We start from the raw sequence: 27,489 nt of genomic DNA on the forward strand, positions 1-27,489 counted from the left end.
GCACAGCATATTTTATTAAACCCTATAAATCTAGGATGGGTGCTGTGATTATATAAAATTACGAAGGGAGTCACAGTTTTTAGAAATAATAAATTCTCACCCTTAAGTAGTAATCTTTGAAACAAGCAGTTGCAAATTTCCTCGCATTTCTTATACTTTAAAATACTAGAAACACAGGAAAATAGACTCATTAGACTTGGAAGAGAACTTCAGAAACCACTTAGTTCAAGTTTCTCATATTACAAAAATGGACATATTCTCATTTCTTGTTTTTCTTTCTCTTACAATTTGGTTGAATTGAATATGACAGAAATTCTTGATCATAATTGTCCATAAATTGATCTCATGATATACGGTTCAAAGATGGATCAAGAGAATGTGTGATAACCTTTTTTTTTCTTCCACAAAGTTTATGGCTTGATATTTTTGTAATTTCTTAGTGAACTGCCCATCTTGAACTTTGGCTACATAATATTACAACAATTGAAAAGTTCAATTCATTTCACACAAAAAGAAATTCTGCTACATAGTTTTTTGGGATCTTGTAGGCAGAATCTGTTCATTAACACATTTTTTTGGTCTGTTAGTGGTAATGCGTTATTTAATTGGGACTTTTAAAATGTCCTATTCCTAAAAATAGTCCATACCTAGTTTGGTTTAAAATTTCCCTTAATACAAAAGGTATGTTCTTCATTGATTAAAAGGACATCCCGATATCTCAAAGATTTAGAAATAATACTAAAAATCAATGTATTAAGCTTTTCCTTTAGACTAACAATAAAATAGTAATTTTCTATTTAGCTTAGTTTACAATGCTGATTCAATGCTGACCAAATCCCCAAATGAATGTTTACTAAATCATTTGCCTATCTACCCTGGTCAAGTCAATATCTAAATAAAATTCCTCTTGGGTGGAATCTTAATCTCCACTCCACAATATTACTTCTGCTGGTTTTTGTTTTGCTTTTTTGTTGTTGTTGTTCAGGCTTTCTGAAAATGAAATCACATTAATATTTTATTTCAGCATCACACATTACACATTCCAAAAGGTTGAGCTAAACTTTGAATCACTAAATGAATGGATTTAGTTGCTAAGGCAGCAAATGCTTATGGCTAAAATGGGACCTTTTTTTTTTTTCCTGTGCTAGTATTAGGTCAGTTAATTACAATGCTGTGCAGAATTTTATTTCTTATTGCCATAATTTTAGAATGATTCATTTATTTCATGTTTATGGAATTCATGATCTTACTTTCTGTGCAGTAAATATACTTCCAGTATTGTTTTCATTTCTTAACATTATTTCTGTATTTAAAAGAGTCCATGCTCAGTTTTTAAAATTTTTTGCAAGCTATTTACATATTTTATAAATTTCTCTGTCTGTTCTTCATGGTAGATAACAACCAAGATCATGCTTTAAAATTTTTTTTTCAATTGCAGTTGACATACAATGTTTTATCAGTTTCTGCTATACAACAAAGTGATTAGACATGTATATAACTTACGACATGATCCTTGGATAAGTCTACTTACCATCTGACACCATATATGGTTATTACAATATTGTTGACTATAGTCTCTATGCTGCACTTTATATTCCCGTGACTGTTTTTATAGCTGCCAATTTGCACATCTGAATCCCTTCCCCTTTTTCACTCTTCTCCCCAAACCCCCTCCCCAATGGCAACAATCCCAAGAACAAATTTCTAATAGAAATAGATCTTATTCACATACACTGATAAAATCTTACCTGAATTTCCCATTTCTACATATTAAATAAATTCAATTATCAAAATTCTTTGGACAGCTCATTTTCATAGTTTATCCATTAATAAATTCATTTCATCAAACCTAAACTTTTATACTTTTGAATATGTTAGATAGGCAGTCTTGTGTTTTATCCAAAAAAAACAAAAGTTTGATTTTATCCTATAATGAATAAAATAACTTCAGAATAAGGAGAACCAAAGAAAGAAGATCCTATGATACAATGGCAAAACTTAGTATGTTCATTTCAAAATAGCATGCACGGGTACAGGATTAGAACAGTGGAAACAGCAGTGCTCTCTGTCACTTAAATGTGAATTCAAATAATTTAATAACTTTTAAATTGCCATCAGAAAAACTGACTTAAGTCAGTTTAAGTGTTTTGAGATGGTTGAGGTTCTGACATTTCCGCTTCGGAGCTTAAGAAAAGCTCAAGAAGAAAGTCAAAGTCCAAGACAATGGAAAAACAAACAAAAAATACACATTTGTTAGAAAACTAAACTGATATCATGAAACCATGTCATAAAAACCTTTCACATTACTCATAGGGAGGGACACAGGCTTCCATTCATAGCCCACTTATTCATATTTAGTAGAAACAGTTCTATTATCGTTCTCTTCTAATTTTCTAGGCCATTAACAATTTCAAACAATAATATAGTTATGGAGGGGAGTACTCTTCATTAGACAGGTGAACTGGGAGCAAAAAAAAATGATATCAATTGACAATAAGGGAGAAACCAGAAAAACTGTAAGATGTAACCCTAAAACATTAAAAGCTCAGAGGTCCAGCACCATTTTCCAAAAGGTAAAAAAAACCTATCACACCAGCATGATCCGTGAAGGTACCTCTATATTTCAGCATGATACAAAAATCAACGCTCACAAAAAAGTGATTTTCCTTCATTTAGGAAGATTAAATTGTGATACTAATATAAAGCCAACAAAGTAATTGCTATTTTTAAGTAGATACTCTCACAAAATTTATACAATTTTTAGATGGTACCTAAAGAATTCATTATCTGGAAAAATCTATTTATGGATAATAGCTCATCCATCTCTCTCCCACCTCCAGCAATGTTGGAGAAATGAGGTCTTAGAGTACAATTAAATTCAAATCATTTGATTTGTTTTTAAAATTATTAGCCATAAGTAGCCCGACATTTGCAGCACTCAACCAGTGCCAAATTTAAATCCATTAATACTGAGTGTTTCCTGATTTAGTTCCAACAAGAAATATGGAGCAATTAGGTTATGGCTGAAAAGTCAGTGTGCACTCTCTAAAATAACTGTGCCTGCAGATTTGTGATTCAGAAAAGGAGAAGCCATGTCTCATGGGGACCCTCAGCCCCTGCCAGCCTGGCCAAGATACTTGAAGACATTCTGCAGTGTTTATTCAAGTTAGCTCTAGGCAAGCTGGCTAGGAGTATGATCCTCAAAAATAAAGGTAAGCACTGGCAGAAAAATTGTGCAGTGAAAGCAGGCTATTGAATTTCTTGTCTCAAATGCTTAATAACTGTGAAGCCAAAAACGATAGCTGTGTCTGCTGTATCCCTAAGTTGTCAGTGCCAGGGGATGAGAAAGGCCACCACCTAAGGAGATACAATTCAAGAATACCTGTGACACAGCCTGCTGAGGAAAGTCTATGGACAGCTTTGAAAAATTAACATGTAGTATATTTCAAGATCTGAGTTTACAGCCGCTTATGGAACACAGAACTTTGGAGATGAAATTGTGTTAGAAAGTCAGTTCTCTGAATCCCTTGTAAGTATAGACTATAAAGCTGGTCATGTGATCTGAACATTCAGGTTGTTGTTTTTTGTTTTTTTTTATCTTGATCAAAATATATTGGCATAAGGTTTTTCATAAAATCTAGATTTTGTTTTTAGTATGTAGTGCATCTACAGTTATATCCTCTTATTTACTCATTTCTTTCTTTCTTTAATTTTTAAGGTTCTTTTTTTTATTTAAGTATACTTGGTATACTTACATTAGTTTCAGATGTATAATATAATGATTTGCTACTAATATACCTTACAGTGTGAACACCCCACTAAGAGTTAACATTCAGGTTTGAAGACAGTCCTCATCAAATTCAAAGCTCACTATTGTAGTATCTTGATTTTCACCATAAATATGTTCTTCAATAGAGTCTGCAAATAAGACATATTTTTAAGTCCATGGTAACCTGTTAATCCCCCTGGCACTACATCCGCTAAACAGTGGACCTAATGCTTCTAACAGTTTCACAAACAGACCCCTTGAATTGTTTTTGGTCAGGAATGATTGTGCCTTCGTCAATGCCCTCATTCGTTTATTTGTCACGAGCCCATAATGCATCAGTTCCTCTCTCTTTTTAATTTTATTTTAATTATTTAATTATAGTTGACATTCAGTATTATTTTATATTAGTTTCAGGTATATAGCATAGTGACTAGTCATTTCTATAATTTATGAAGTGACCCCCTGCCCCATAAGTCTAGTAGCCACCTGGAAACATCCACAGTTATTACAATATTATTGATTATATTCATTATGCTATACCCTACATCCCCATGACTGTTTTGTAACTGCCAATTTTCACATCTTAATCCCTTCACCTTTTTCATCCAAACTGCCAACCCCACCTCCCATCTGGCAACCATCAGTTTGTTTTCCATATCTAGCATCATCAGTTTCTCTTTTAATGTTAGGCATTCAGATAAAGACTAAAATAAGAGTTGCAGAGCCAGGGAGATGATGATAGGATGTAAAAGGGGAGAGTTTGCAGTGTGGTTAGGCTCCTTTGAATGAGTTTCATGAGAAACATTAACTGATTTCTCCTAGACCATGGATATTTGGGCCAACACTTAATTTCCTACCTGTATACTGAAAAGGAAATAAATAACTACAGTGCTAGAAATAGTGAGAAAAAATTAAAAGAATAAAGAACAACCAACCTCAATCATGATAATTTCATTAATCATTAATAGGAAAGGCAAACAGTGCTGGTAGTCAGATATAAATAACCATAGTTTTATCAGTCCCATTTCCTGGAGGCATGGCATACTTTCCATCACCCTTTAGTGTACCTTGTGTTAGTGAAAAGGTTCCATCTTTTCCTTTATTTGTCCATCGCAAATCACTGCATCTTCCTTTTTAATTTTTCACCTTGCTTGTACCATTTAGCTTAATATGGACAGTAAAAACAAACATGCAATATATACACATTTGTATTGTCTTTCTTTTAGAAACCATCCATTTACATGCACAAAATGTTAAAACAAAAGGAAGGAAGGAAAGGAGGGAGAGAGAAGAAAGAGAGAAAGGAAAATGCAACTTGGCAGTTGATGGAACAGAACAAACAGACAAAATGTTGGCAGCAAGGCCCAGATAGGATTTCAGACTAGGGTGAATTAAAAAAACATGTGAAGTTGATATGAAGAAGTGGTGGAGAATAAAAGTAAAACAGATTAAGAAAAGTCAGCAGTAGACCAGATGCTTTTAGAGGTCAATATCAATGACACTAAAAGATTCATCAATTTCCTCTTTTACCCCTTCCCCCAAATACATATTTTTTTAATGGAAAATCTATATCCAATCCACTATTACTTAGATTTTAAATATTTTATCCTGAAAGATTCAGAATAAGGCTCTTTATTGATTTTTTTAAATTGTTCTGTGGTACAAGACTGCCATTTGGTAGAGATGCCTGTATCTATTTAATAGCGAAAGGACATAATTCAAATAGAGATGAAATCGATAGACTTATGTATTTCACGGTAAAAAGAAACGCATGCAGCAACAAATCCTTGAGAGCATTGGAGTAATACATTAATGGCAATTCTGAAATAAATCATTTTATTTTAAGAACAGGTCATCTCCAGATGACCTCTAAGGGAAAACCAGATAGCTGAGATACTGTATTTTTAATATCAAAACAAATGCATTATTTTAAAAAAAAGAAAAGAAAACCTTGTGCTTTGGCATTAAGCTTTGTAAAGGTATTCCACCTATTGAAGTCTCCTTTTCAAAACTGATTTCAAATTATTTGTATTACACATTTCTTTTTGCTTATCATCTACTAGTGAAGTAGGATGTCAGTGGCTTTGCATCCATAGAGAGGTGGTGACTTATTTTGGCTGGAGATAAACCAGGTAAACCAATTCCACATGCACCCAAACATGAAAAGACTTTCCAGCTAATATTTTGTTTCTCAGTCTTATGGTCTGTGCTTTTCAGTAAAATAAAATAAAAAAAAGTGTCTTAAAACAGCACTTTTGAAGAATTGGAACGCATTCTTGCTGTCTCAGAGAATTGTTGACAGTCTTCTAACATGAGCAGTCTGTTGAGTGTTCCCTGGTTTACACAATGCTCTTTTTTATATAGCAAATAAGACAACTCTTTCCATGGAGTTCTGAAGTGCCTAATCTTACTCTGTTTTCTAAACAAAGCTTGGTGTGAGGTTTTACTATCATTCTTTCCTATTGACTTGATGTTGATGTTTTTCTTTTAACTTGATGTTTTTCTCCCAAAGTTCTCTTTGGCTGGATACTTACTTTTAATGCTTTTCCTGGCTTTCCTTAAGAAGCTTTACCTCTTCAAACGTTCTGGCTCAGAACTTAAATAGGAACTTTGCTCTTTATTCATTTTCATATAATGCCTCCATCACAGATTGACAAATTCTAAGATATTCACTTTGAAGAAAGTTGAACGTTCTAGTTGTAAAAACATTTGCAGTATTTTAAAATATGCTGAATATTTAATTTCTCAGTGGAAAGTAGGATTTAAATATGATTTTCTTTTGTTGAATAAAAGAATAACTCAAATACATCTAAACAGTTGTTACATATGTTGGGCATAATATCAACTATCATCGTTTTGGATTTTTCTGGTCGCCTCTTAGATCTTTGTTAGCTAATTTTACCCTTACAATGTCACAATGAGAAGAGTAACATTTCAGAGCTTGAAAGTAATTTAGGGAGAGGTTAACTAACTTAGCCAAGAACACTCAACCATTTAGAGTTTCGCCAGAATTAAAGTTTAGACTGGGTGTTTCTACCATTAGACATGATATCCACCATTTAAAAAATTCCTACACACACTTGCCCTTCAGCAATAAAACAAGAAATCCATCTGCATGGTAAACAGAGACAAGATGATATATTATGAGGATGGTAAGCTCTGAGCATGAAACCCGTGACTTACCTTTATGTTCCTCAGTTTTCTTACCTGTTTACCTAAAATAAAGCAAACAATAGAATCTGCTTTGTAGAATCCTTGTGAGGATTAGATAAGCTAGTATGTTTAAAGAACTGAGAATAGTGTAAGTGTCTAACAAATGTTTGTTATTTTTAGTACTATTAATAATCAGCAGGTAAATCCTAAAATCAAGTAAAAAATACAGAAACAGATGGACAATATGCATGTTCCCATATTATGGGTGAAAATTAATGGTATTAACTCACTGAGCAGGGATTCTCAGGAAAGCTTTTTGCGGGGAGGTGACCCACGTTTCCAGTTCTGAATTTGCATCCTCAGTGCGTGTGCCGCCTCTATGGATCCCCACCTCACTATACACTCCCCATATTACTCTGCAATGAGAGCACCAACTTGTTGGTGGCAGACACACTCCAGACACCCAATGAATACTAATTGCATTAAGTAACTGACCCAAAGGGTAGAAAAAGGAGAACAGGAAAAGATGGGCCTCGATCCAAATGATCAATGATTAATTTTCTTCTCCTACAGCTCCTTTATTCTGTGACTCTTGAAAAGTCATTATTGAAATTCTTATCAGACTGAGTGAGAAAAGCAATTCAGTTAGTCTATTCCTTCACTTTATTGGGAGATCTTGAGGAGTTGATCAGACTCATTTTTTTTTTTCCCCAACGTTTGCTAGAATGTTATAGGTACTAACCAAATATGTTGTGCGTAATAGCAACTATCATTGTTTATTATTTGTGGAATTAATGGAAAGGGGACCTCAATGGGCACATGAGGAAGAGGTAAGTTGGAAGTAGAGAATGGGGTATCAATAGAGTTCCAATTCTGTTTCTCAATGTTGTAAATGCTTACCGATTGTTGTTGTTTTATGTGCATTATCTATTTCCTCTAGATCTATCCCAAGTTCTTTTAATCCTTCAGCACAATGGTTATTTTCACAACTGATTATTACAAAATACTTTTATTTGTTTATACCACTGCCATCATTATGGATACTCCAGAGCACATTACCCACTGGAAATCCTGTAGAGTGTTGGTGAGCACAAGGCGGCACCCAGCCTCGTCCCCCATGGAGTCCCTTCTTTAGGGCATCACACTGCAGATCTGGGGGTGCAACACGCTTCAACACCAGCTGGAGCATTTCATTTTTAGATCCATGGTTTTAGTGCTTTGCAACCTAAACCCAGAACGGGTCAATCTTGTTTATTTTTTGTAGGTAACTGTTTGCTAGACCTACCTCGTAAGCAGATCCTGGGCCCTGAAGAACTCCCAGGACAGACCTACGATGCCACCCAGCAGTGCAACCTGACCTTTGGGCCTGAGTACTCAGTATGCCCTGGCATGGACGTTTGTGCTCGCCTGTGGTGTGCGGTCGTACGCCAGGGCCAGATGGTGTGTCTGACCAAGAAGCTGCCAGCCGTGGAGGGGACACCCTGTGGGAAAGGAAGGATTTGCCTGCAGGGCAAGTGTGTGGACAAAACCAAGAAAAAATATTATTCAGTAAGTGATTTTCTTGTCACGCAATGCCTGGAGACCCAAGACTTGAAGTACATTCCTGTTACGTGTGGGGACTGTCAGTGGAAGGCTTTATTTCCTAGTTAAAATGTTTTTTCTTGAGAGGTCATTTTACTGCTTCCTCCTCTAACCCCAAGAGCCATTCCCAGTCATCAAGAACTGGAGAAAATACAGGTCAGAGTTCCTCCTCCCAGTTATGTCCTGTAACAAAAAAGTATATCGCCCAGGTTCTGTCTACTTGATGCTCCAAGGAGGTCCCACCCTTTGGAACCTGACCATCACACTTCTCTTACTACAGTTACCAGAATACATATATTTAAATGCAGTAAGACAAGAGTGGTAGAATTGTCATGTGGTCTCCCTACATACTTGGTGCGCTCCACAATGGTCCTGTTTTCTCCCTCACAGCAAGTTAATTAACTTTAGGAGCTAAAGTAACCTGCACTTGCTCCAAGGAAAAACCTTCACCTTCCCCCTAGAGCCCACTTGCAGGTCAGCAGCTGCCACCTTAATGTTTAAGGCCCAAGCGAGGCCTCTGTTCACTCTCACAAGATTTTAAAAGTCACTAGAAGAGCATGGACACATGCATGCCCCCTGGGTCTTCTAAGGCCATCGCACAACCCAGCCTTCTCAGTTACCCAGACACAGGCAGTCAGAGGACGTCTTTCACACATTCCCCCCAGCAAAGGAGTTTATAAGTGTCTTCCTTTTGGAGACTCTCAGCTTCCTACTGCAGGATCTCCAGAGTAACACACCTGGGGTGTCATAGCAGGGTTCTTCAATTCCTGTCATGTGTGTGCAGTTCAGTACCTGCCACATCTCCTCTGGGGTGAGGAGGAGGATCCTGATTTCATTAGGAATTAAGCCAAACCCAGGTCAAATTGGCTGAGGGCCTGTCATACACAGGATGTGTGATGTTAACAAAGGCACTGCAGAGCTTTAGTGCTAAAGAGGGAGAAAAGATACAAGCATAACCCACTAATGCCTGGTGTCATGCAAAACCTTTAGCATCACACATTTTATTAAAGATGCAGGATCAGGGTGGACAAAATGCTAACCATGGTTGAGTGGTTAACAGAATAGTACAATATCAGAAGGCAGAGTTTAAGTTAAAATGCTCCAGAGAAATGAGGAGGTAATCCTTGCAGTGTACTGAGTATATAGGGTGAAGCGTTTAGAGCCTCTAGTGCAGGAGTTGAGAGGTGGGGGAAGCAGCAAAGATGAATTGCTTAGAACTGGAAACAGATTATCATTCCAGAACATTCAATCCCTATGACCACGTTAAATTCTTTGAAAATTTAACTCTATCTGTGATGATGTTTCCAATCACTGAATACAAGTGATTTCCAAATGTATATTTTGAATGTTTTCCTTCCTCTGAGTTAAAATATCTTCTATTTGTCTATTTCAGACATCAAGCCATGGCAACTGGGGGTCCTGGGGGTCCTGGGGCCAGTGTTCTCGCTCATGTGGGGGAGGAGTACAGTTTGCCTATCGCCACTGCAATAACCCAGCACCCAGAAACAATGGCCGCTACTGCACAGGAAAGAGGGCCATCTACCGTTCCTGCAGTGTTATGCCCTGCCCAGCTAACGGTACGCTGCTCCCAGGTGTCAGCAACCACTGTGTGTCCCGTGTAATTTGTATTCTGGCAGTAACAAATAGGGAAGGTTGGAGAAATAGCATATTAATCTTGTGCTGCACAATTCCACCAATGTGCAAATCAAAACAAATGCATGAGTGATTTTAAATGATTACTATACACAAGTGAGTATTCAGGGACTAGGAAGAAAATCATTGCTGTTTTCAATTCTGTATATAGTGAAAAACCTTCAACAGTAGTGTGTAAAGAGGCTCTGGAAAGAAAAGGTAGCATCTTCTCCTTCAAATGAATTATTTAAAGGCACCAGAATATATGTAAGTTTCAGAACAGTAGAGTAATAATGTGATATGTTTGTTTTTTAGGTAAATCTTTTCGTCATGAGCAATGTGAGGCCAAAAATGGATATCAGTCTGATGCAAAAGGAGTCAAAACATTTGTGGAATGGGTTCCCAAATATGCCGGCGTCCTGCCAGGGGATGTGTGCAAACTGACCTGCAGAGCTAAGGGCACCGGCTACTATGTGGTGTTTTCTCCAAAGGTAAGTGCACACTCTCTGTCCGGAAACAGTCGGCATCCTCTGTGGCAAGTATTTGGTAAAATGAAGCCTGCAGATACCAAATGCAAACAGTCATTATTTGGCGGTGGCTAGATTTGGAAGGATTTTATTTTTATCTCTATCATTTCTATATTTTCAAACTTTATACAATGCATAAAAATGATTTTGTAAACAGAGCAAGTAAATGTTTCAAAAGCTAGTTTTGAAAAGTTCAACTCTCTGTCAAGGAAGGTGAGATGTGACCTTAACTTCAAAATAGCCATGAAAACAGCTAGTACTTCTTGGGCACATTTGTAAAGGGGACTATAAAGCAAGGAAGCTTTCTGTTTTTCTCTCATTTCCTAAAGAACTCCTTAGGTGACTCATGAAGAGATATTTCAAGATGGTCATGTCTGACCAAGACATTTTTTTTTTTTGTGGGGGGGAGGCAGGGGGATGCAAATATTCATTTAGCAGTAGTGCTGATAAGGCAACAATCAGAAACAATCTAGGTGTGTAACAATAAATGATTGGTTTAATAAATCATGGCACATATGCATTTGAAAACTGTATAGCCTTTAAACATCATTTTGGAAGATAGTTTAGCATGTGATACGCCCTTAATGTGATGCGACCTTAATGTGAATCGGTGTCCCTTTAGCTGTACACATTATGCACATGTGAAATTATCCCTTATTTTTCACAGAATATTTTTTTGTATAATTGCAGTTTTATTTCTCACAATCAATGTTAGGCAGCAATTTAAAATACTGTTTATGTAATTTGCAAACAAGGGCTACATTTAAAACCACCTCTGTAACTGGCCTTCAGATATTTATGCCATTAATAAAAAATAAGTTAATGTCTAACTAATGTAATTTTTTCAATGTTTTATTTTTTAATGCAAAATAACACATTTTCATTTTAAATATTACAGAGAAATAAAAACTAAAACATCACCTGGGAATATAACTATTTGCAGAGCTGTTAACCTGTTGAAGTGCACGCTACTTTTACTCACACACACATACACACAGTCACACACATAAATGAAGAGTTTTGTATACATGCAAATACAAAATATGTCTGTTTATTTATATATATGACATGTTTTCTATGTATACTTACATGCACAAACCACAAATACTCCATATACATACTATTTTATAGCGAGCTTTATAAATATACACTAATTCTTTTATTCAAACATATTCAGTCTCTTCCAGTAAGCATTTCTCGCTACCTTCCCCAGACCCCTTTTCCTACACTAATCTGTTTGTCTCAATTTCAGCATCTGACGGTTCAACACAATAGGGAATGCTTTCCAACCATTGCAAGGTTTTGGATGTCAGGTTTAGATTTTCAAATTTATTGCTATAATAACAATTATGCAACAAAGAAAGATCTCTGTGCTCTTGAGCGCGCTCTTATTCTGCTCTCCACACAGTGACACACAGTCTCACACACTAAGTGAAAAGATCCCTTCTATCTGTGTAAAAAGGCGAGACTATACAACGGGAACATGTTATACATACGGAAATGAATACCCTGGGTGTCCTAACACATACAGAATTAAGCTCAAGAGAGAAAGTGCATAACCCAGATTTGTCCCAGATCTTATTTCTGCCAAGATGTCGAGGATTTTTCAATTAGATACTTCTGGAAACTGTTTTTGGTTCTTTGTTTATTTTTCAATGTATTATCTATTGCAATCACACTCAAACCTCACAAATCATAACTTGTTCTTTTACCTAAGAAGCCAAGTACCTGGGCACAAGTATTTCCCACTGCTAATGTGTTTCTCATGTTCAGGTGACTGATGGAACTGAATGTAGGCCATATAGTAATTCCGTCTGCGTCCGGGGAAGGTGTGTGCGAACTGGCTGTGATAGCATCATTGGCTCAAAGCTGCAGTATGACAAGTGTGGAGTATGTGGAGGAGACAACTCCAGTTGTACAAAGATTGTTGGAACCTTCAATAAAAAAAGGTAATGTGATAGAACAGTTGGCCGTATACAAACTGAACAAAGCTTTAGACCCTGCAAAATTGATAAAGGAGGACTCATATTACATCACAAGCCATCAGTGGGAGGAGGGCTAGCAGGGTTCCAGTAGCACATTATGAATATGAGAAGGAGGGGAGATAAAGAAAGCTCTGGTCATCGAGTGGAAACTCATGGAGCCTCTGGAAGCATGTAAAGTGCAGTGGCCATGAGGTCAAGGTCTTGTAGTATGAAAACTGAAAAGAAGTCAGTGAAATTCAACTGACTTGCAGATCTATCATTCCTGCAACATAATTTATGAAAGGATGGCTGATTTCCATCCATATATATATATATATTTAATAGCAAATTCTCACTGGGCTCTATTCTTAAAAAAAATGTTTCTCATTGCAAAATGGAAGTTAATTGCTATAGTATAGACAACAATTCCATTTTTATTATCCTGGTTTAAATCTATTCTATAAAGAATAAAGTCTGTTTTCTGCTTCTTCTCATAGTCCTTTATTATATTCTTGCTTTAAATATGTAAGTTTATGAAGTCCCAATTTCTGGCATAAGATATTATGCTATCAGCAAGGGTGGCCAAGTCAGCTACATAGTCTGCTGGATGCAGTGTTGTTTTCCTTCTTCACCAGACCACTCTTAAGCTGAGTGGTATCGGCCAAGCACACCTGTAGTCTTGATGTATGTGCTGTGTTGTTTTTAACTGGAGAGTAATCGAGAACCAAGTTAACAATGAGGATTTATTAAACTAATTACGTGCCATGTTAATGTAAAAATTATCTTTGATATGATAAAAATTGTATGGCTGAAGAATTCATTGTGGATTAAAATAGGCATTGCTACTTCTATTTGCTAGTGATGTAATAGTTATTCATCTAATTGTGTTGGACCATCTAGGTCAAAAGCCCTACAAGTCCAATTATATTCTGCATTTTTATATATTTCAAAGACACCTTAGAAATGATCAACTCTAACCTTTCGTTTTATATATGAGGGAATGGGGACTCTGAATGTTCAGAACTTACCCAATTTTACATGGCTGGGGACTGCCAGGGTAGTGGACAGTGTAGACGTGTCAGGAGGCCTGTGTTTTAAGCCTGGCACTGCCATTATATTAGCTCTGGAGTAAACTTGTTCAAATATTTTAATATACCCCCACTTTATATACTTTCTATGTAAGATAAAGTATCATCTCCAACACCCCTCCTGGCTTTGTTTGAAGCCAGTGTAGGTTTGATATTGGATATTAAAAAAAAAAAAAAAAAAAGAAAAGTCCTGTAATGAAGTCTAATCCAAAGTGCATTGTAGAAAGTAAAAATAACGGATCAAGTTGCACAGATAAGCAACATCACCGGCATTGCATCTTCTCTCTTCAACACAGTGGGAAGCTCTGACACTTGTCTGGCAGTCACTGTAGATCAAATGCCCAATAGACGGGATTCCCTGGGGAGGAGCCTCCTCTCCAATTCAGAGGAAGTGATTGAGTGGGAAAAACACACTTGTATTTTCAGTATATGAATCAGTTGCCCCAAACCTGTAAATTTGAGTAAGAATTTGAAAATAAATAATTACAGATCGCACACATCAGTCAAACTGCACGAGCAAGTTATTTATTTCTTTTAAATAATGAGGATGGGAAAAACTATGGAGACCTTACTATGAGATTACTTATAGAGGCAAAGATCTTGGCAAAAGATGACTCCTTCTCACTGGCATGGTCCCCTGCTGCTTAATTAGCATTTCTGTCCTTGCATTTTCCGGAGCCTTATGGGTACTACAGATATTTATGCCTTTGCCATTTTCCTGAGTCAATGATGGATCATGAGAGACCTATCTTATTTTTACACCCACCATAAAGCCTCAGTCAATCTGTCATAATGCTTTGTGGATATGAAGCATTCAGGAAATTTGCTAAGACATTGAAGGTTCTTTTTTTTTTCCTTTGATGATAATAGTAAGCTGTGGTTACCCACATCAGAACTTTATGCTCCATTTTTCGTCCTGCTGAGTTAATCCAGCATTCTAGTATAAATGGAAGCAGAGGCCCTACTCTGTCTCAAGTTCCACAAATAGTTAAATCTGTGGTCCGCCAACTAGTCTATGTGTTGGAAACAACACGAAGAGCTCCAGAAGTGCTATGCGGCCTATTCCCCATCCTGAAAGATGGGGATTTAATTGGTCTGGGGTCTGGGGATTAAAATTTTTTAAAGTTTTCCAAGTGATTCTAATACTAGAACAAGTCTGAGAAACATTAACGTAAAGATATTTTATGAAATTGAGGGCAGATTTATGTTAGTTTGTGTTGACATATATCCCATTTTGTGCCAGAACGTAAAGTAGCTTTGTAAAGATGATAAGATTTGATGCATAATGTTTTCGTAAATCTTGAAATAAGTTAGTATAAAATTTTAAATAAAGGCGGGGTGCTACTATCATCCTAATTTTGAACATCATAATAAAAATGCATACAATGATAATGTACCCAGAATCCTATTTTGCTTTAAGAAAATTAATTTTTGAAGCCAATTGTGAGCTAATTTCCTAAATACATTAAAGCTTTTTATTAAAGTAAGGTAAGATTTTTAAAGAATTTATATTTGTTTACCTATTTATTAAGTGTTTACTTATTTTTTCTTCTCTCTTTCTCTTTCTCTCTCTCTCTCTCTTTCTTCCCCTCTGTCCCCTGTGGGAATTCCTGCTTCCAGTAAGGGTTACACTGATGTTGTGAGGATCCCCGAAGGGGCAACCCACATAAAAGTCCGACAGTTTAAAGCCAAAGACCAGACTAGATTCACTGCCTACTTAGCTCTGAAGAAGAAAAACGGTGAGTACCTTATCAATGGAAAGTACATGATCTCCACTTCAGAAACAATCATCGACATCAATGGAACAGTCATGAACTACAGCGGTTGGAGCCATAGGGATGACTTCCTGCATGGGATGGGCTATTCAGCCACGAAGGAAATTCTAATAGTGCAGATTCTTGCAACAGACCCAACAAAAGCATTAGATGTCCGTTACAGTTTTTTTGTTCCCAAGAAGTCCACTCAGAAAGGAAACTCTGTCACTAGCAATAAAGTGGGATCATACACGCCACAGCCGCAGTGGGTGACGGGCCCATGGCTCGCCTGTTCTAGGACCTGTGACACGGGCTGGCACACCCGGACGGTGCAGTGCCAGGATGGAAACCGGAAGTTAGCAAAGGGATGTCTTCTCTCTCAGAGGCCTTCTGCATTTAAGCAATGCTTGCTAAAGAAATGTTAGCCTGTGGTTATGGTCTTATGCAAAGATCAACTGGATGATTCATCACTGATTGGTTGTGGTGAACAAGAGGTCTACCTAAAGCATAGAAAGTCACGCTTCGGTGTCATTGTCGACAGGAGTCCGATTATGGGCAGAATCTGCTCTCCGTGACCAAAGGAAGATGTGCACTATTTCATGTGACAGTGGTGACCTTGGAATATAGAAAAACTTGGCAGTTAGTCAACACCCCCTAGGCCTACCAGAATGAAAAAACCCTGATGAATGTAGAATCAGGCGACATTTGAAGATGGCAGAACAGTCCCCCCCTTGTCACCTACCTCTTATAGAATGTCTTCAAAGGCATTATAATCATTTTTACCCATAATACACAGTAGCTTATTTTTACTGTTTGTAGATATATTCTCACTTGGTATGTCACTTTATATCACTTGGTTCTATTAAAAAAAAATTTATGTATATATATGTATATGTGTGTATATACATATATATTTCTATAAAAAAATGTATTTGACCAAAGTAGGTCTGCAGCTATTTCAGCTTCTTCCAGTTTCCAGAAAAAGCTGTGGATATTTTACTGGAAATTAAGAACTTGCTGCTGTTTTAAGAAGATTTAATATACTTTCAGACAACGGAGATAAAATTTTAGTCAAAAACCATTTTGACAGCCAGCATCTTCTGAAAAATTCTGAAAAGAAAAAGGATATCAGCGTATTTAGTCATTTAAATACATACACAGGTCCATCTTCTTAAACCTTTGACAGCCTGTATTTTTTCAGGCAGCCAGCCAAATTAATGCATAATTAGGTTGTAGAAGTAGTGTTTGCATGTTTGTGTGCGTGTGTGTGTATGTGTGTGTGTGATCGGTATTCAAGAGTCTAAGAATTAGTTTCCTCATGTTAAAATTTAAAAGAAAAAAAAAACATACTTCACCATATTTTCAATTTATATTTTCACAATTGCTTTCCCTTTCTATGGCTCTCATCTGATATCTCACAATGTGTAATATACATGCAATACACACAGCAAAGAGTTTTCTAATCACATTCAACACTTTCAATACTGGTATACCTCTTACCAGCAAGCCTTTAAAATGTTTGTTTTTGCTTGTTTGTTTTGTTGAAGGGTTCTGTAAAACCTATAATGTTTTGTACTTCTCATCGACTTAGTTTAATAAGAATATTAAAGATCACTTGGTAGTTAGCCACATCTAGAAGTGATTATCATTAATGTGGCTTGTGCAAAAAAAAAAAAAAAAAAACGTGGTTAATATCAATAAGACTGTTTCCACATCATATAGGCAATAATTCCTTGTATTTTTTAAAATCCAAGTAAATGAATACTGCACTTAAGATTTTTCCCAATTGGAAAGCATTTGGTTGTACCAGTAAGTGTTTGAGTGATGAAATGTGATGATTTTTGAGGTTTGTTGCTTTTATTTCCATAGCCTGTCTAGGTAGGTTATAAATTTGAATAGTTAGACATGGAAAATTTTTATAATCATATGCATAAAAATTGCTTTTTAGACAGTAAACTGTATCCCTCCACCCCAGAAAATCCAAGGTGTTTCATTGCATTGGGATTTCTTTTTCTTTGTGAAGTATCAGAAAGCCACTTATCTTTATAAAATTGTATAATAATCAAACCAAATGTGCCTATTGTGAAGAATTGCATATGAGGATGTTAGGGGACCATTGTTTGAGTCCCCTTAAGCTCATGAGAGTTTATTTTTTATTATAAGATATTTTTAATATAAAATAATTATGTAATTGATCTTGCTATAGCACATTCATTCCAGTGGGCCAAGAGAATGGGTGTCTCACTGCTTTAAGTACTTTCTTAAGAAATTATTTGATAAAAAAAAATAATGATTTTACAAAACTGATAATCATCCTTCAGATTTTCATAGACTGACTTTGCTTTAAACGTGGTCATTTTTTCTTAATAAATTGTCAGTTAGACAGATGAAGCCTATACAAGACTGGTACCCTGCATGTGATGGAGGTCAACTAGATATCAGAGGCAGGGAATAAAGTCATTCAAATGAGTCAGAAAAACAAAATTTAAATCACACTCAGAATTTGACTATGCAGAGAGAATTAATAGAAAGTCCAACATTACTTTTTCCAAGTTTCAAAATAATTTTAATCAAGTAATTCAATTATGACAAACTTTATTTTTATCTTTTGTGGGTATATTGACGGCAACATTAAAAAGATAATTGAAGAGTAAACAGGATTGTCTCCTACTCTGCTTCTCTATACTGTATTCATAGATTTTTTTAAATATGATTTATTAATGATTCATTGTTCCCCCAAATAATGAAGTTTTACACTTTTCATTGAAACAATCCTAGAGAGCTTAGAACAAATAAACCACTATTCCATGCTTTTAAGGAGTTTTCTTTAGTGTTTTTTGTTTTTTTCCCCCTGTATATCAATAGATTGAGTAAGGAATGTATGTCTAAACTCTTGAGAAAAATGATTTAGACTGGAAACTAAAATTAGAGAAATGGAGTGTTTGGTAGATATAAAGAATGATAAGCAAAGGGAAAATCCTCTATAATACAATCTAATTCAGTCCAGTTTGACTTTGAACTATTCCTTTCACCTTTCCATAGTGGCATCTTGAATAAAGTGTCTAGGATTCATGATGCTACGTACCACTTTCTCAAAAAAGAGATTGTCTGAAAATGCTCAGGTTAGTAAGAATCTAATCTCACTCACAAAACTGAACACTCTAGATTAAGTTTCATTAAGTACACAGAGAGTCCAAACGAAAATAACATTTATTTCTTCTAGAACAGACAAGGTCAAATTAAGCCCTGCCTTGTTGTTTAGAGATTTAAGGGCATAGCTTTAATTTATTCAACAAATTCAATTTACTCTGCCTTCCTGTGGAAACAGTTTTATCCCTTCAAACTGAAAATTAAGGGATTAATCACAAACAAACAAAAAAGTTGCAGCACTGAAAAAAAGTAATTTATTGTTTTTGCAACAGGTATGTGAATTTGTGTGATAAAATTATTTATTCTTTATTTAACAAAAATATGTGCAAATTCTATATTTAAAATGTTTTGCTGTTGTCCTACTTTTTAATTTATGCTTCATGTTTGTGTATAAATTACACTTTGTGAGTTTACATAATATGCAGCACTGGTTGCTTTTGTATTTTTTTACAAAAAGCTTTGTGTGTGAAACAGGTGTTTATGTATATATTCCTCATGTATCCTTATTCTGATACTATAGTTTTCCTTTCTATGGAAGTTTTAAATTTAGTCTTTCATGATCAGTAGTGCCCATTATTTGCAGTTATATTAACAGGTCTTTTAGGTTCCATTAATACTACGTTTTCCAAGTCACAAATAAGAAAAACACTTATTCAAGCAACTAAGGTCCACATGTTAAACTTGGGTACATGGATAACCTGGAAGCTTCCCATTGAAGCTAAAACACAGTTGAGAATCAGATCCATTCATTTCACTGATAAACTTGGACAAAGAGTTGTTGATGGATTATATCAAAGGTGTGTACACATAACTTCCAAGTGTTATCAATGATAATAAAACCAAATTTTGTCTTTTGCTGCTTTAGAAACACTCTTTAAAAATTTACATCATGTAGCCTTTAGTGTCTAGAGGATTCTACAGAGGAGAGTAAACATATTTGATTTAAATGACTCAAATGTTAGTCATAACTTTCTATAAATGTGCAACCTCCATTGATAAAGTGTGACCTTTTACTACTACTAATGAATCTCATGGAATCATAATAGGATTTGGGGTTAGCAGGGACACCTCTGATCATATTAGCTTGCCTCTGAAAGATTTCAGTCTGGTCACCCCAGGACACACAATTGACCAGATCAATCTCTGGCTCTGATGTTTCTCCCATTGATCCCTCCGTTATTAACAAGGTCACTATCATGGTTTAGGTGAGAACAGCAGCCAGATTCAAAGAAGCACAGGACTTGTGCTGTGACTTAGTGTTCACTGTTTATAAAATAAGATTGAATTTAATGATGACCAAATCATGCCAATAGTTTATGGCTGAGTGTGAAATCTCATTGGCAGAATTGGTAATTATTATCAATCTATTTATAATTATACTTGAGACCATGAAAATGTCTTATATTTTTTAACATTTCAAAGCTACAAAATAAATGAATAACCATGAGTACAGAAATGGTCATCGAACACTATAATAGATCCAATGAGCGGGTCAAGGAGATCTATTATTTATACACAGAAAAGGAACTTGTATGTTTTCTCTATTATTTTTCTCATTTGCCAATAATCTGTAGTTTTAGGTTGTCAAATAAGTTCATCAACTTAACTCACTAGTCCACTGGAAAAAAGCAATCTTCCTAATAGCCTACCCTGCTAGCATGAACTACAGAAAAGACTTCTCAAGTTACAGGTTTATGAAACACATCAATCAATAATGCATAATTGTGTTCTAGTCAATTAATGTATGGGAACATATTGAAACAATATTGGTGCATTAGTGAAACAAAAAGTGGAAATGGACATGGTATTCAGATCAGAAAAGCACTCAATCTGACAAATGGCTTTCTGGTGCCATGATACTATAACTCTCAATGTAGAGTTTGTGGAAAAAATAAAACAATATGTTGTTAGAAGATGTTGGTTTTAAGAGAGAATAGGACTGAAATGTATGTATTCGTTAACCCAGTTAATTGCACACTCCTAATATATTAGCACTTTAGCAATAAGTCTGCTCTCTGTGGTCCTCACCCCCATAGCATCACCAGCTGGTCCATGTGGATGGCCATAGATCAAATGGAAAAACCAATAATGGCTCATTATCCTATAAGGCACTGCCACATCAGAGTGACCTCAAGTCTAACACTGTGAGGAAAACTGTGATTTGTAAATAAAACAGAGCATTCTTTTTTTTTTTTTTTTTTTTTTTTCATTTTCCTTTGGTACATCCAATGAACAACTAATTTTTATTGAGGTGCTATCATCTTCAGTGATTAACTGTCAAAAGTGGTATTTCTGAGTTACTATTTTATTCTAGATGATTTTTCAATTTGCAAGAAAAAACTCAAGTTGTTTTTTTCTTGTTTGGTTTGTTTTGTTTTTTGTCAAGGCTGGGCACAACTTGATACTCAATGTTAGGGAAGTAGCATCTAATGGTCATGTTGATCAGCAGTGTTCGGTGACATAAGCTGTATGTACATCGAGGATATTTAAGGTGACATCAAAACTTGAAGAGTGTCAGGCTGGAGTAGCATATTTTTATGTGAGTCACGTTTCATCACTTACTAAGACATCAGCATTCCTTTCAAACATTCCTTTCAAACAAACTTGTTTGGTTGTTACATACAAACAAAATTTTGTGTGTATTTGGCCTGACTTTGTTTACGCTTTGCTGTATTTTATGTCCATAGTAAACATTTGGCTTCTATATCTGCCTTTGCTTTAACAATTCACAACATATTAGAAGCACTTCACCCCATACTGAGAGCATATTGAGAATAGAAGATTACACTGCGTGTGACTTTGTGAGGTTAGACTTTTGATTAAGAAATCTATGACTGTTTCCGGATGTTGGTTATGCATTACACACTTAGGCATGACATAAATGTAGGAGGTGACAAATACTGCTTACATTTTAGTACGACATATTTGTCAGAGAAAATCATGTACATGCTTTGTAAATAGATTGCAGCAAACTAAGCAAATTGGCTTTCAAGTTTGAGTAAAATATTAAAGATTTACATGTTGTATGCAAGCAGTAAAATGTACTTGTAAGCTTCTTTCTACCCTCAATTTTCCAGAAGCAATGACATTTTTTCAGTAAAGATAATGCAGTTGAAAAACCAAAAATCTTGGAAGACTAAGATGGGTCTCGTTTAAAATGTCTCTTCAGCTTTGGCAAATTTCAAACCTGAATCAACAATTGAAAGCGTTACTGTGTCTTCTAGCCTGCATTCCACAACAGTTCTGTTATTCAGGTAAACCACTTGAACTGAGTCATTTGGGATCTTTATTGTAATATTTTTCATTGAGGAACAATATCCTATTTTGTAAAGCATTTCCCTATGTGTGACTTTAAACTGTAAAATTAAACATCGGCTTTGTGGTTTCAGTGGGCATAATAAATGTAATTGTAAACTAGGTTAAAGTATGTACTGCATATAATGTGTTTTAGAGTTGGAAACTATTGTCCATTTAATTTAAATATTCTCATAACAGCAGTAGGACCAAGCCAGGTTTTAAGGAAACTCGAAGCTCCATGTAATTTCTACCATCCCTCATCCACTTTGGCATAAACAATTAATGCTTTCTCTGTCTTAGAGTACTATGGAACCACTGCTTCACGTCTTCTCAGCAGATTGCTACCCCTAAGTCTGTCTAGTGTCAAAATTCTGGTATTAAATTAGAAACAGCAAGCAACATAATCTACCTGTTTCATGTTTACTTTTCTAAAGATACACGTATTTTTAGATACAACATTAAAGAGTTAAGATGATAATGCATGGAAATTCAAAAAGAATTGACATTCACTAGCAAAAGCCTATTTATTTGCTAACAAATTTATGGTATTAAGGTTCATAAGATATCAATTCCTTCTAAACCTGAAATCATTACTGGTTAGCATACATTGCAAACATTTAATTTGTCTTTCGTATCAAGTAATATTTCATAGTTGTGTACTTTAAATGTTCTTCTTAGTAGGATGTTTACTTTTCAAATAAATAATTTGCAACATATATACTTTTAAAAACATTGTATATAAACAACCATCATACATGGCTAAGATTTGTCAAACATCTCTTTGGGTCAGTACCTGTGGTAAACACCTCACAAATTTTCTCCCACATGTTTCTCTCCATGATCCTTTCGACCTTGGTCTTGAGATTCCAGTATTACAGGTGACTGTCACATCGTAATAACTGTTAACGGTCACCTAGAGGTGGCCAAGTGCCAGGCACTGTTATAAGCACTTTAGATATTTATTATCAATTATTGGCTTCTTTAAACACTGAGCCTTAAATTATTATGGACCATGAGTCTGAGGGAAGCACTGTAGAGTGGATGGAGGCCCCTGAGATTGGAGAAATGAAGGGAAGTGTTTAGGTGCCTTAATGTGTGGGCCCCCTGTGTAAAAGCAAGAGACGTCCTTAAATTCCAATAAAAATGGCAAGAAAACTCTGGAGAATCAGGCAAGCACTGAGAGTATACAAAGGACTGTTGTTTAAGGAGAAAGAATTTGATTTAGAAAACTAGTAAATTTCTTGAGAGGATAAAAAAAAGAAGAAAAAAAAACCTATGGTATTTAACCTTACAAACTCCTTCACAGCTAATAATGAGCTGGTTCAGACAAGGTCAAAGACATAAAAATTATCCTGGGGTGGATGGGAGCTTTTAGTTTAGCCATAGAATGAACAAAGATGGTTAGAAATGGAGGTATAGATGTTTGAAAAGTCCGAACTGTCTTTAATTCCTAGATTCTGTGGAGTGTTTCTTAACATATTATTGTTTTATCTGTTCAACTAAACTCATGTTTTCCCACAGATAAATGATTATAGATCTTAATATAGACGCAAGTGAAGGGGTGTAGCTTTGTTTTTCTCAGCTTTCCTCTATGGCCTTCTCATAGGTAGAGAGGTGAATCCCAGAATGATTAACCCTCTGGGGTAGTTCCCAGGATGGAGGAAGATAAGCAGTCCCAGGAGGAAGATTAACATGAAGTCATACTATTTGGTCCTTCCAATTCTAGATGCCCAGTGTTTTGTCTTTCTATTTTGGCTTTCATTAGAGATTACGTTGACTTGGAGTTATAGACACTTTACTGTTGTTATTTATCATTAAACGCATCTAAATCTTGAAAAGTAGGAAAGTGTGTTTCTTAATTGCTTATAAGTAGACTCACTCCAGAAACAGTAGCTAAACTAGTTTTAGGTTAAAAGAATTCTTCATCTGCCAAAGTGTTGAGAACCACTTAAGTATTTATCCTTTAAATAAATCCGGTACCGACTGGACATTGCAAAGAAAGTACTCAGATTGTTTCTTTACTCTCCAGCCCTTTTGTTATCTCTTTGTCTGTTCACAGGTGTTTACTCTTCTTCCCTGGGTCTTAGTTGTATAGTTTTATGCAGATTTGAAGATGGGAGGTTAGACTTTAGAGCAGACTAGGATCAGGCAGAAGATACAAAAGACACAAGAACCGACATAGGTGGATCCCGGAAGAAGTACCTGGAGCCAGAACCCACTGTGGGCAGGTCAGACAGAATGTGTGGGAAGGTCAGACAGAATGTTAGGGTTCAGGAACAAGCAATAGACATCCCTTCCTTCAAGATTATGCTAAACACAACCGTTCTTAGCTCCTACACTGCTACCACCCTAGTCCAAGCCACCGACCTTTCTACCGTGGACAACAGCAAATACCTTCCAATAGCTCCTCCTGTGTCTTCAGCAGTAACACTGCTCAGGGAAACGTCAGATCATCAAACTCCTTTGTGAGAATTTCTCCGATGCCTTCCTATCTTAATCAAATAAAACAGTGTTTTTTTCCATGACCTTCCAAGCCCCCTGGAATCAGGATCCCACCCCTTCTCTAACTTCCTCTCCTGTTTCCCTTCCTCTGGTCCACTGCTTCAGCTGCTTTATCTCCCTGCTCTTCTTCACTGCACTAAGCACGAACCTTTTGCCTGGAATATTCTTCCCCAGATAGACATTTTCTTCTTGTCTCCCTTCAAGCCTCTGCTTAAATGTTATCTCTCAGAGAGGCCATCCCTAACAACCCTGAATCAAATAGAACCATTCCTCCTCCACTGCTCCTCACGGCACTTATCAGCACTTGAAATTTCATTATACACTCATTTGTATATATCTATTATCATATACATATATGAATATATGGATACAAATGGACATATTTTGAGGGCACACTCTCTTTTTTCCATTGCCATATTACTGGCTCCTAGGAAGTGGCAAATAATAAGTACTCAGTAAGAACTTGTTGAAGGAATGAATGAATTAATTAATCGATGGCAATCCAGACAGATAATCGTCATTAAGGGGTTCAGAAAATGGTCAATGGTGTCTTTGCAAGGGGACTACTGTGATAATGGAAGTATTTTAAACACATAACACTGACATTTGAGACAAAGCACAAGCCAGGGTTAGGCCAGGAAAGCAGGGAAACCAGGATAGATGGGTGGTAATGTGAACTCAGCTCCTTCATGCCAAGACAGACCTTCAGTTCCTGGGATGACATGTCGTGGAAGGCAGAATTCTTAAGATGTCCCTCCATAATTCTCATCCCTTCATTATTCACGCAAATGATAATCCAGGTACTGCTATGAAAGTATTTTGCAGAGGGAATTAATGCCACTAACCAGAAAAACCTTAAAATAGGAATACGAGGTCTGACAATTAAGTTCACGAACTTGCCACCATGGGTTTACATTAGCAGTACTGTTCAAACAGCTCAATAAAGTTTCATAACCATGGTATATCAGTCTCTCACAGCTGTGTTCATGTCTGTGTGTGACAGTGTATTATCCTGGATTAACTGGGGAGGGTGGGAGCAATGGAATCACATAATCTCTTAAAACAGAAGAGAAAGGCAGAAGGGGAAGTCAGAGCAGTTCCAAGCATGAAAAGAATTCTGTACTCCACTGCTGGCTTTGAAGATGGAGAAATGGAGCCACAAGTCAAGCACTGCAGGCACTGTCTAGAATCTGCAAGCAATCCCCAGCCAACAGCCAGCAAGAAAACAGAGACCTTAGTTCTCCAACTGCAAGGATCAGGATTCTGGCAGCAACATGAAGACTTGGAATCAGAGTCATCCTCACAGCCTCCAGAAAGGGATGCAGTCCTGTTGACACCTAGATTCCAACCTGGTGATACTCAGAGCAGAGACCCAGCTGAGCCAGGCTGAACCTAGACATCTATAGAACTGTGAGGTAATAATTTTGTGCTGTTTTAAGTTGACAAATGCTTGGCACATGTTATAGTGCGTACAGAAAATGAAAACAAAGGAGGAACATTAGAAAGGCTATCAAGTTAGACCCTTAAGCAGAATGAACAAGGTTAAGACCCAGTTATTGGGGCTACAGTACAATGGGGGGGTGGGGGAGGGACCGGCATAAGAAAAACACAGAATCAGAGTTACTAGAACTGACACAAAGGCTTGAAATAAGATCCTCATCTAAGCTGCTTCGAAAGGGAGTCACTTGGGATGCCTGAGAAGAGGTCCATATATACACCCTGACTCAAACACAGGATTAGCTAAAAGCTTGGTGTGAAGTGAGAATCTCTAGCCACTGTGATAAGAGTAAGTAAAAACAAAGTTGAAAACAGGGACCAAAGGGCTAGGAGTTGATGGGTGGGAGAATCTATTGCCTGGAACAATGTTTTCCAAAATGCAGCTAAGAAATCTTTCATTGGCAATAAATAAATGTAGATTTTGGTCAAATAAGTTAAACATTTAACAAAGGTGTTCTGGTTATGCATTGCTCTTAACAAAGCATCCCAAAAGTTAGTGGTTTAAGATGACAGTTTATTGAACATCATGGTTGCAAGAGTCAGGGCTCAGTTGGACCATACAATGTCTGACAATTAAGTTCTTGAACTTGTTGCAGTGATGTTGCTAAACTTTTTTTATATCAGAAGGATTATTCATTATGAATTTGTACCAACTGGACAAACAGATAACCAAGTTTACTATTTGGAAGTGCTGAAAAGGCTGCATGAAAAAGTTAGACAAAAACAACCTGAACTTTTCACCAACAATCCATGGCTCTTGCATCACGACAATGCAGCAGGTCACACGGCACTGTCTGTGAGGCAGTTTTTAGCCAGTAAACAAATAAGTGTATTGGAACACCCTCCCTACTCACCTGATCTGGCCCCCATTGACTTCTTTCTTTACCCAAAGATAAAGGAAATAGTGAAAGGAAGACATTTGGATGACATTCAGGACATCAAAGGTAATACGACCACAGCTCTGATGACCATTCCAGAAAGAGTTCCAAAATTGCTTTGAAGGGTGGACTAGGCACTGGTATCGGTGCTTAGCTTCCCAAGGGGAGTACTTCGAAGGTGACTGTAGTGATATTCAGCGATGAGGTATGTAGCACTTTTTCAGGATGTATTCACGAATTTGATTGTCTGACCTTGTATGCCTGCTCCACACGTCGACTGGGGTCATTTGGTGAGTTTCATCTGGTGGCTGGCCTGAGTGAGGATCCGAGACAGATTCACTCCCATGTCTAGTGTCTTGGCAGGGACAGCTCGAGCGTCAGTCTAGGTGCGCCCCTCCCTTTTCATGTAGTCTCAAGCCTTTTCCTATGGTCTCTTCAGGAGGACGTAGTCAGTCTTCTTATTATACGAGGTAGCTCTGAGTTCCAAGAGTAGGTGTTTCCAGAGGACCAAGTGGAATCTGCAAGGTTTCTTCTGGCTGAGACTTGGAAGTCCCAGAACATCCCTTTTTTAACACAACAAATTAAAATTTTCATAATGTGAGAATCAGCAATGCTCAAAGATCCTTCCTTGATTCTTTCAGAATCTAAAAGATTATATAGAATGCCATTCTTTGTAGTTTGGTTATCAACATTTTAA

The 27,489-nt window shown here is 36.5% G+C and overlaps 1 protein-coding gene and 1 long non-coding RNA gene across 3 annotated transcripts in view; one reads left to right on the forward strand and one right to left on the reverse strand.

Moving 5' to 3' along the window:
- ADAMTS5 (ADAM metallopeptidase with thrombospondin type 1 motif 5) overlaps positions 1 to 22,035 on the forward strand; it is a 47,651-nt gene extending 25,616 nt beyond the window's left edge. For both annotated transcript variants that reach the window (XM_074326371.1, XM_019729873.2), the window contains 5 exons: positions 8,187 to 8,470; positions 9,897 to 10,080; positions 10,451 to 10,626; positions 12,436 to 12,611; positions 15,335 to 22,035. In XM_074326371.1, coding sequence (XP_074182472.1) covers positions 8,187 to 8,470; positions 9,897 to 10,080; positions 10,451 to 10,626; positions 12,436 to 12,611; positions 15,335 to 15,893 — 1,379 coding nt within the window. In that variant the 3' untranslated portion in view covers positions 15,894 to 22,035. The remainder of the gene's footprint in view (positions 1 to 8,186; positions 8,471 to 9,896; positions 10,081 to 10,450; positions 10,627 to 12,435; positions 12,612 to 15,334) is intronic.
- Positions 12,522 to 27,489, reverse strand: part of LOC141570173 (uncharacterized) — a 402,630-nt gene continuing 387,662 nt past the window's right edge. The window contains exon 4 of the long non-coding RNA XR_012494127.1: positions 12,522 to 14,163. This is a non-coding gene — a long non-coding RNA (uncharacterized LOC141570173). The remainder of the gene's footprint in view (positions 14,164 to 27,489) is intronic.

This window comes from Rhinolophus sinicus, linkage group LG01 (assembly GCF_036562045.2).
Source record: "Rhinolophus sinicus isolate RSC01 linkage group LG01, ASM3656204v1, whole genome shotgun sequence".
Lineage (NCBI taxonomy): Eukaryota > Metazoa > Chordata > Mammalia > Chiroptera > Rhinolophidae > Rhinolophus > Rhinolophus sinicus.